At 30.1% G+C, this 11,732-nt stretch overlaps 1 protein-coding gene across 1 annotated transcript in view; it reads right to left on the bottom strand.

The window, feature by feature from the left end:
- The window catches only part of LOC106463845 (dynein heavy chain 1, axonemal-like), a 233,622-nt gene extending 222,183 nt beyond the window's left edge, over window positions 1-11,439 (bottom strand). Inside the window, 6 exon segments of the mRNA XM_022391464.1 lie at window positions 802-1,082; window positions 3,553-3,641; window positions 6,933-7,027; window positions 8,328-8,403; window positions 9,505-9,600; window positions 11,383-11,439. Coding sequence (XP_022247172.1) covers window positions 802-1,082; window positions 3,553-3,641; window positions 6,933-7,027; window positions 8,328-8,403; window positions 9,505-9,600; window positions 11,383-11,439 — 694 coding nt within the window.
- Window positions 11,440-11,732: the final 293 nt, after the last annotated feature.

The raw sequence follows: 11,732 nt of genomic DNA, 5'->3' as shown, positions 1-11,732 counted from the left end.
TGAATCATCAGGTAGTGAACAGGAAGGAGCGGCAGACTCTAGGGGGGGGGGCAAATGGTCAAAATCGTATTCAGCCTAGCCTGGCCTGAAAGGTTCAGGAGGAAGTGGGGCAGAAGTAGATGAGAGACGCTGGCTCATATACCACACAATCTCCTGTTGAATGGGCGATGATATATCCCTTAATGGGTCACCCACACCCGTGGCTGAGAATATGGCATCAGATGCTGGCAAAGTACTCAAAGTGGTGACTGTAACTTTGGAATTCATAAGTGGAAAATACAAGAAAGTAATGCTTTATTAAAATATTAACTCCACAACTGTGAAGTGTAGTAAATAAAGTTAAGAAATATATGAAAAATGAAAAAATAAACCACTTTAAGGTAACTGAACAATGTAAAAAAGAAGTCTGAACTCGACAGCTGCCAAACAAGAAGTGATGCTTCCGTAATGGCGAGTAGAGGGAGTCACATGCATCATGTGATAGTAGTGCTCTTCTATTATTGGATTAGTGATGCATGATGATTTACATGAAAGACGTGTTGGAACTTTGGATTCCAACAGAGGGAAGATGAAGGCTTGTGGCATGCATTTCTGAAAAAGTTTTCATATAAAGGGCAACAAAAAACGAGAACATTTATCTTGTGAGCGGAAGGAGAGTACCTTATGAGAATTTACCGTTATAAGAACATTAATATTTTTATTTAATTAAAAACATCACTTGTATACCAAATATATATGTAATTTAAACTATTGTTTAGACAAGTCAGATCAATCTAACAATTAAAAATCTATCAAACATACCTTCAACAGACAGAAATGCTTTTCCAGGTACAGGTTTTTGAATACCATCTTCAGAACCAAGGCTTAGCCATTCTGTAGGATTTCTACAGTCATACTCTGTATCATCAAAATACTGTAAGGCTAAAGAAGATAATGGATCTTGGAAATTCTTAGTGTCTCCTTGCACATTTGTGGCAGGAGGTAATAATGAATAAGAAGATTTTGGTTGCAAATAATGGGTCTCAATTCCCTCTTCAAGCAAAAGTGATTCAATATTCTGACTTCCATAATACCTTCTCAGTCTGTCAAAAATGTAATGAAAAAATATTTATCTCAAGATGTGTTTTATCTCATTTCTATATTGTCATTCCATCATGATATTAAAATAAGTTACATATAAAAATACAGAGGTTGAATATTTGATATTAAAATGATATTGAAGCCTAACTACATTATTAAAATCCACATCACAATGTCTGTTCAATCTGATAGTTATGCATTTTGTCAATAGCCTTCTGGCATAGTTTTCATAGCAAGAGGTTTCATCATAAAGTTTTCAGGTCAAAACCATATCACTACTCTCTGTTGCTTTCTTTAATCCATCTAAGATACAAGGATGATGGTATCTCAGTGTCCATTTCAACAGTCTGATTGTGCAGAAATCCATACTTGTTTCATTCTTCAGCTGCTTGAGATATGTGACAGCTGAATGGGAGGTATGACAGGAAGTCTTATCTTGGTGAGCCCATACTCTATTAGCCTGGGGCATATGGACAGCTTTTGTTACTGACCTTTGTATTGATGGATTCTCTCTTGATACAAAACACTACATTTTTCTTATCATAACTGTAGCATTAATTGTTGCAGGTCTCTTTTTGGATGGTCTTGGTGCTCCAATTGATCCATATTCTTTTGTTTTCAATGCTTTAAGTACAAAAGATATCTCCATCTTGGAAATTCTAAATCCCCAATCTGAACACATCTTTATGATGTAAGTGTATAAGCATTTTGTTTCAGAAAGGTACGATACATATCCTTTCCAAAAGCAATACATTTTTGATGGCCTCACACTACCTACAAAATGCTAAAATGTAGTTGTGATATATTCTGTTCCCATTCCACTATAATTCTATACTAGCTGTGACTTTCTGATTTGCATATTCAAAATCGGTTTAATATAACATAATCAACCCTCTGTAGTATATTATGTTTATCTTTTGTATTTAACAAGAACAGATCATATGATGTATAATCACTAACTATAATAGGGTTATTCCCTTTGTCACTCTATTGAGAATGCTTTTACACTTTTTTGTTAATTTCTTAGCAACAAAACTCTCACCTGATCGTTATTAGATCAACTATGGTGTTTATGTTGAATGTTCAATATTCATGTTGGTTTGTTAGAAAGGTTTGTTTTTTATTCTTTTTTTTTGATAATTTCGGTGACATAACAGCAAAATAGTTTAATTCAGAAGTTTTATGACATTGAGTTATAGCCGCAAGCAAAATAAAATTTACCAAATAGTGTTTCAGCTAAGCTTTACATTATGTTTATGTATTAAATTAGACTACAAATAGGCCTACTAACATTAAAGAATCAGTGTTCAAAAAGTTTTAAGTGTTGAATTAATATTAATTAATGAATATTCTTTTGGTATTTTAACACATATGTTACCTACTTGGCTTTAAAACATGAAGAAAAATAAATGTAATTTATGTAATTGATAGTAATTTATTACTATCAAATATCTTTTATCCTTTGTACAGTCGAAAGAGTTGAAAATTTGTGTCAGAATGTCCGCACTATGTTTTCTACTTCCTGACCTAGAATACAATGAAAAGGCTCAAGAGTGCCGTTTAAATCTCTTTCTGAGTGCACACGTACTTTTGTTCATGATAACATTTCATTTTTCTCCACAGTTTTACTCAAAATGTGGTGATTAAAGAATTACTTTGAGACTGATGAAATAAGTGAAGAGTAGGTGCATCTTGGAGATACAAACAAATTTGCTTTAGTTAAAAATCTATAATTTTCATTAATTGTTCAACAATAGTTTCCCATCATTTTTGATGGGCTTTTATACTATTTCAGTATAAAACATAAAATGGCTTATATAATTTGTTTCATTAATTTAGATAATACAAACATGTTAAAAATGCCAAACTTCATTCACAATTCACATTCTCTCTGTAGCTGAAGAATCAGAAAGTATATCTCTGCTCCATGTGAAGTCATAGAACAATCCCATATATACAAGTAAATACAGGATACAATAAATTTATTCCATGAACAGTACCTTGCTTATAAGAATGATCATAGTACAGAATACACCTTGGGATGACTTAAATTAGCACATAACCTCAACCAAAACTTGAAAAAAATTTTAAATTCTGTAGGTATGAAATATATACAATTATCAAGTGAGATATTTGTTACTTGCATATTTCATACTACAGTATGAAAATTATTTTTTTTAGCAAAGACAGACTTTTAGATGTGTCTGTATCACAACTGTTTAAAATATAAGACTGCAAGTAGATGAATGATTACAACAATATAATTTACTTGTTATTCAATACTTTGATTAGCATGTAAAATATAAATATTTACCTGAAAATCAAAAAATAGTCTGTGCTATTTTTATCTTTTGGAGTTCATATAATATTTCTAACAATTTCTAACTACATATAAAATTATTTAATAGATAAAGATGCAAAGTTGATATAGTAGCTTATTTTGGTACATTATAAACTATGAATATTTCTTACCTTTCAATAGCAACCCTTCTTGGACATTGCCCATAAGGAATTTCATAAGGTATTTGAACTTTGGGCAAAAAAGCACTCTTTGGAAAGTCCTATATGTGTAAGTATAAGAATTATTATTAACTTCCTATTATAAACCAAGATAAATAGTAAATCCATTATTTAAGAAATATATCACTCAAAGTAGTATGACTTATTTTTGTTTCTTTTTAAATTCCATTATAAGTTCATACTTCACCATAGATATTAGCCTAGTACAAAAATCAGAAAAGAGGACTAGAAAAAGGAGGTAGAGGTATTTTTGAGTAACGCATTGGTAACTTATTTTATATTTTGAATTTGGGTACCATATTTTCTTTCTTCTCTAAATTCCTCAAATCATCATTTAAAGCTTGTGCCTGTAACTTATATTTTATATGTTAAATGGTGATAGTACACCCACACAAGTCCCACTAATTTACCAATGCATCACTTAACATGAACAAAAATTAATTATCTTATAAATTCATTACATAAGTTATGTTAATGTGTGTATTATGACTCAATAGGATGGGACTCTATGAAGCAGGTGTTTTACAGGTACTTTGATAAGAACATGTGCAGACAGATAGTCAACTACAAAATTTTGTTTTGTTAATATGAGCTGGCTTATTATTCTTCATATATATGTATATTTTTTAACATTTTTTTGACTGAAAAAGTAAAACAGTAACTGTTTACACACATAGGAACTCGCAGAACTTAAATCTTTTGTAAGTATTTGTCCAGTAATTGTCCAAATGGTTGCACAACGCACTGGTAGCCACTTACCATATCCGAGCACTGTAATTAAGCTGAATGTAAGTACTTTATGCACATACTGTTGTGGTGTATAAATATACCATGCATTTCTATCTTCTTCTATTTTTATATAGTATTATTCTGAATTTATAATTTATTCTGTATATGTGCAGGTTTCACATAACAAGTAATTAAAAAGGTATTAAATTGATGTCATTCTAATTGCCTTTGTTCCTTGTCATTCTATTGAGACTACACCTATTCTGCTCATAGACATACATCTCAACTCATAGATAACAAGTGACCTTGAGCAAATACTAACGTTAAATAATTGTTTTCAATTTAATTACTTTCTTTTACTAATACAGTATTTTACTTTAATTCATTTGTAATAACTCATATTTTCTTCTAACTTGCATTATTATAAGGATTAGCTCACATATCCATTTTGAGATGTTCTTTTAGTATCCCTGGGGGGTGCACATGTGCATGTAGATAGCATGTGTCTTCTTAAACAAGAAGTGAAATGTCATGAACTTTCATGGAAAATGAATAAGCAGAAAACAACAAAAATAGTTGTTCCACAAAATATTCTAAAATAAAAAAAGCAAAGAAAACACGAGCACATATTAGGCACATCTGCACTCTAGTATGCCAAATCAAGAAGTGAAGACTGGGTTCTACAGTATAAAGGGAGTCATCTGCACCAAGAGGTTATATTGCACTCCTGTTGATAGAGGACTTTATTTGCTTTATTTGATGCTTATTTGCATGCTACAATGCAGCTGTGCCACAGGTAAACACATGGGGATAGGTGGGAGTATCAAGGCTAGTGGTAAGCCAAAAAACTGCACATACAGAGCGTAGCACTGAACAAAAAGGCTATTATGTGAGAAAGGTAAGGTATTGTATCAGAACTTGAGTTAGACTATTATGAAGGTTTAATGCTTAACCAATTTGCTGCAAACATTTTGAGCTAATTAATACCATTATGGGCAAAAATATATATAAGTGTGATTTTATCACATGCTTAAAATGCAATTATATCTGTAAGTTAATGAGTCAGGGCAATATCAAATGATTTTTCTTTATGGTATATACTTAGAGTAATTAACAATTACTTCATATAACAAGTAATCCAATAAAAAATAAAGCACTCTGTGTGACAAAAAAAAAGACATATGACATCCTTCCCAGTTATTATTAATACCCTTCCATAATTCACTGATAATAATTCATCCAATTATGTCTATCAGTACAACATATAGTCAACCTTTATATTTTTGTTTTCGCACAAACTTTCAGTAACAACCAATGCATGTAATTGGCATTGACACACACTCTGTGGAGCAATTGGATCAAGAGTGTTGACTGGTTTATGCCTATATTATGCATGCCAATTTGGGAGAATATGGATAAGTGTGTAGTGTCTCAGTGATTTGATTAACTTATGTTGAGTTGGGAAACCAAATGTGTAATGATACTGTTTGTTATCTTAGGGACAGCAGATGACTGACTGATCTGAAAAATAAAACAAACTCATATTTCACTGTGGGAGGAAATATAAAGCAAAGTTGGAATTTTGAAGACAAAGTTTAAAAATACATCACCCAGTTATGTGCTCTCCAATGCTCGATACTATTAAATTGTATTTTGCATGAAATCACCTAAAAAACACCAGTCAAGAATCAATTCTTTAACAGAAATAATTTCACTTGAGAACAACTTTAGAACAGAGCTTCCAATGATTATACTTAGCAACCTGAATATTTTAAAATCTAGTTTTAATCTTAATCTTATTATTCCACCCTTAAAGGCATGTATCTAAATGCCTAACAATTTTATACACCTGAAAATTAAACATATATATACTGTCTTTGAATATGACAGTTCTAATGAAAATCTAACATCCTGTAATAAGTTGAACATTACCTTGCATAGCCATCCTAATAGAACAGACAACCCATACCATATCTTTAGTAATAAAGTAACAATAAACAGTAAGAAGAGGAAGGGAAGGAGTAGGCATAGAATAATACACTGCAACAAAAAAAAACTTTATGTTTGGCTCTTTTCTCTAAATAAAACCAAGATGCATGTAATAAAGAATAACTTAAGAAATAAACCTGATTAAGCCTCAAACAAAATTTGAAAAGAAACCTGAATAAATTGAATAATATTACAAATGCATTTTGTTCTTATACTTCACATAAAAACAATAGAAAGATATTTAATAACTGGTATAGAAAGTTTTTCTTTCAAGATAGTGAAGAGAAGAAATCATCATTGATTTGCAATAAATTAATAAAACATGTTTTCACAGTCTACATTACTTCAGCTCTAATGTATTAGTAGCTTAATCAAAAACAATGAAATACATTTGTTCCATTATCAAACATATGAACACTAATCTTACCAAAGATACATCCACCTAAATTCCAAGAGAAAAAAATATGATTGTTTGAACTAGATAAGTAGATCTGTCATAAATTACATTCAGCTGAAGAAAAAATTAATTCAAGAACTTGTTTCGAAATATATATAATTTTTTTATATATATATTATAAAATGCTACAAACATACATAAACACAGCTATTCTTACACTTTCATCAATTATCTCAGTGGTTGGTCCCTGAATTCCTTTAGACAACTCTCTCTGAAGGCTTTTGAAGTCCTTTGGTCCAGAAAATGATGATACTAAAAATATAAATAAAAAGACAATATTCATAGGTGCATTCCTAATATTATGTAATCAAATTGTTCATTTTTTTTAATCCCAAGATCTTCTATAATATTTTCAGTCAGAAACATTTAAAACATACCACACTTAATTTAGATAAGAAAACAACAGAATATTTTCATATATCTAATATTGTTCATTACCACATAATATTAACAAAATTAAGTATTTCTATAAAGAAATACCAAAAAAAAAAAATGTGTTAATTTATTCCAGTCATGATTTTTGTGAGGCCTTTTAGGATATGATTCATGTGTACAAACTATTCTAACACCCCCAAAAATAGTCTAGATTTTGCTATAATATAAAAGAAGTAAACTTTCTTACAAAATCTATTAAAATTTAAATTATCACATGTTCCATTTTAATAGTTTCCAGTAACACAGGGATGGTGTCATATATTTGATTTAATCATGAAATTTAGTGTCAAACAGATTATCTGTAAAATTCATTTGTGTAGTAATTTTATAAAAGCTAAGATAAAAGAAAACAAAAAATATGTAGGCGGGAATAATGATTCCAAGCACCATAAGGTATTTTTGAGACCTGAGGCATGTTTTATTTTGTAAGTAAGATATTTCCAGTTTTCAAACCCTTCACCTACCCTGTTGCAAAAAAGAAGGAAAAGTATGATGTCCACATACTGAATACACTTCATAATTCACCTGCACATGAGTGGAACTCAGAAGTAGTTATGTTCTAATCCATGAAGTGCATTTTTTTGTTTGCAACTCTATTACTTTTATATAATCAATTTTACATATTTAATGTACTTTTTACTGGCAGGTGTTAAAGCTATTTCTGACATTCAATTGTTTGAACTTATGAATATGGTGTAATTTGAGATGCAAAAGTACTTGAATATCTGTAAAGTGTAGAGAATTTGTGTTTTTCAGGATTATGCACTTTAAACAACAATAAATAATATTTGCTGACACTTGTTTTGCATAAAGATAAACTTATGGGTGCTAATGATATTATTGAATAATAGTAATTGTGCCTTGTCATAGCTAGAGCACTGAAAACTGCAATTTTCAAATAACTGTTTGGAACAACATTTGCTGCAATAGCAGCACTTCAAGTGATAATACATTAAAGCTCTATGCTTAATAAATAGTTGTACAATTTGGACATGAAAAAATTTATATAATACAGCTTAAAAACAAAATTTTCTCCTCAAGCGAGTTTCATAAAAGTTACATTTAAAAAAGTTAGTATAAGAAATACATTATCTTGTTAACAGAGATTGTCCACTACCTGCAGGGATGTACTTCTCTGTTCCTGCTGCACGACATCTGCTGGGAAATTGTGTGGCTCCATGAATCTTAAATTTCTACAAATCAATAATCGATTATTAACAAGGAAGAAAAGATATTCAAAAAATATAATTTTATGTAAAATATTTCAAACAGAGTATATATATTCTATATGATGTATATGTAGCTGATATTACTATATTTTGAATAATGCTTTATTTTCATCATATTTATAACACACCTTATCATTAAGCTGTAAAAATATTTACTTTGATCCACAATTTGGATCCTTTACCAGTACAAAATGTGTTATATTGATAACATTAAACATATTTGCACCAATGTTGTAACCTCACATTTGGGAAATAAAGACTTCACATTATACATTATCCTAAAATTAGGCTTCCCACAAAGAAAATAAAAAATGCTCAAAATAATTACAGGTATATATTCTAGATAGTGATTTCTGGTATTTATTAAAAGCAGGAAAGACAGTAAGAGAAGGAGGGGGGGGGGGGGTGTTGCTGCGACTTAAGCTACCCCAAAATGTGTCTTAGCCTACCCTGCAGTCCATGCACCCAATGAACAATTCTTAATGTTGAAGCTGATCCACTTCCCAAATACTACAGTATGTATGCCCACAAAATGTACGTGCAGCACCCTCAATATTTTGTCTAGCACACCTCAGCCTACACACTGGGAAGAGGTTAGTATCCCCCCATGATTAAAAGTATTAATAATTAATGAAATTGTAATTATTTATACTTTAGCTATTATAAACTGTAAATCTACACTATTTATGCTTTGATTCTCCATTCCAAATAGGTTTCCAGTGGTCATTTATTTAGAACTGTAAATATGTATGTAAAATGTCATCAGTCAAAAACTTCAGAGTTTATATTTTATCTTGGTACTGTAAGTACTCTTTTGTGATATTTTAAATGTCAAAATTTTTTGGCTGATATCTCAGTAAAAACAAAATTATATTTAATTTTACCTTAGCTGTTATATTTCATATTTTAATTAATAATGTTAAGAATATCAAAAAGTTATTACAAGGATATAATTATTATATTACAAATTGCTTATTTGTTACAGAACTAAAGACTCAAACATATTACCTACCCATTCTTTATTTAATTTCATGAAACATATTTCAGCAAAGGCCACATACTTACATTAATTTCTTGTGGAAAGGGTTCTTTTTCATCTATTTTGGAAATCAATTCTGAATAATAACCTCTCTCTTTATTCAGTGGTTGATCCATGTGAATCTGTTCAAAACAGAATCAGAATATTAAAGTGTGTTGTAAATATATTGTAATGATATCTCCAAAAAGTGGTAATAAATAAAATACAAAACATCTTAATGTGAATTAATAAATTGCAAACATGTCAATTCTATATTTAAAATCCAGATAAATTTGAATGGTATAATCATAATATGAAAAACAAGTATATGTTCTCCTGAATCAATAAACCAGTAACACTGATATCTACTTTAACAGAAAAAAACTTAACTGTTATTCTTTTTTGTTGTTGTTAAGCACAAAGCTACACAATGGGATATCTGTGCTGTACCCACCACAGGTTTTGAAACCCACTTTTTAGTGTTATAAGCTTTCAGGTTTACTGCTGACCCACCGGAGGATAAAAATTAACTGATTATTAAATTTAGATATGAGTGCATAATCATAATGCACAATAAATTTCAGATTGAATTTTAAAAGTAAATATCATATACGTGGTTAACATGATTTTCCATGAGATTCTGCAATTTATGAAAGGTCTGATAGTGATATTGATTTATTATAAACGTTAGAAATTGCTTTTAATTTGTGTCTGATAACAACAAAAAAGAAAGATTTGCTTTTTTTTATAGCTTATAATATTTATAAGTCAAATATATTTTATACACTCACCTAACATTTAACAATTTCCTCCATTTCCCAACTTTTACAATTCCTACTATTACTACTAGTTTTAGTCTTAGTGATCACTTTCATGTTAACGCTTTTAAGTATGTTAGGCCTATTTTATTTTTTGAATTTAAATTCCTATAAGCTCCTGGCAGATGGATTAGTTCTAACAACAATAATAATAATTCGCATTGAGGTTACAAATCAACCACCTGCAGAAACTAAGACTCCAAGTATGAGATACACAGTTAAAAAAAGCAAACTTCTTTCTAATTCTATGAGCATACGTAAGCCTACTTGGTTTAATTTAGGCTATTTTAGCCTAACCTATTTTAAGCCTAAGCCAGTCATTTGATCTTTACTTTAGTCTTGATATGTATATCACATACAAATTAGAAGTTACAACTATATGTGATTATTTGATGACATTTTTTATAAATCACATAGTAATCGAAAAGCAAAAATTTAAGTATATTGCATCTGCTTGTCATAACAAATTCGTTACTAGCTGGTAGACCTTATGATTACAGCGAAATATAAATATTGACTTTTCGGCCTGGGCTACTTACAGTTATTACTTAAGCCTAAATTGAAGTCTAAAACTAACTAGGAACAAAAGCAGACGACAAATAACCTCACAAAATTTAAGTTAAAAGGCGAAATGAATTTTTTCACAAATACAGTCCGGTAAAGATTAAACCATTTTCCTGTGTTATTCCCTATTGACTTTGAAATTAATATAATATTCAACAAACTTTAATAAGAAACATCGCCAATCTATTGAAAAATGGCATGTTTAAGTTATATATTTTAACAAACTATTAACAACACTTCAATCATAGTATTGCATGTCCCACTTAAAAAATCTTGTTTGTTTTACTGCTACAAAAAAAAACTAACTAAAAAAGGAGTTGAGAAACCTAGAAAACGTTTATGAAGCTAAATAACAGCGATAATGCTTTGAAAACTATTTTAAATGACTAATTAAATAACTAATTAGCTGCGTATTTTTTCAGTTTTATTTTCAGTTTTATTCTTATTTAGGTTGCTTTGAGACTATACATACATATATATATATATCATGAATGCATCTATATAAATATGATAGTACTGTCTGTTGTATATCCATGTAATTACTTTGCAGGATGTGGATGGACCTTCATCAAAATCTGTATGGAGATTCATTAGGTCCATGTTCAGTATTGCATTTTGCGTTTTGCGGTTTTTATAGGCGTTTTTTAGTTTTTTACCATTACTTCGCCCCCTGTTCACAGATCTTCACCAAATTTGGCTCGAAGGTATGTTGGGTCTAATAGGAAGATACATGCAAACTTGCGGTTTCACATTTTGTGTTTTGCCATTTTTATGGGCGTTTTTTACAATTATATATAAGGGTAGCAACTGTTCATGTCCTAAGATAATCTTTTATTAATCATAAATTTAAATAACTTCCGTCCAGTGGACGATACTCCAGCTAGTCAACAACT

Source organism: Limulus polyphemus, unplaced genomic scaffold (assembly GCF_000517525.1).
Source record: "Limulus polyphemus unplaced genomic scaffold, Limulus_polyphemus-2.1.2 Scaffold1498, whole genome shotgun sequence".
Classification (NCBI taxonomy): Eukaryota; Metazoa; Arthropoda; class Merostomata; order Xiphosura; family Limulidae; genus Limulus; species Limulus polyphemus.
Note: the sequence above shows the minus strand (reverse complement) of the source record. Positions and strands in the feature narration are given on the sequence as shown.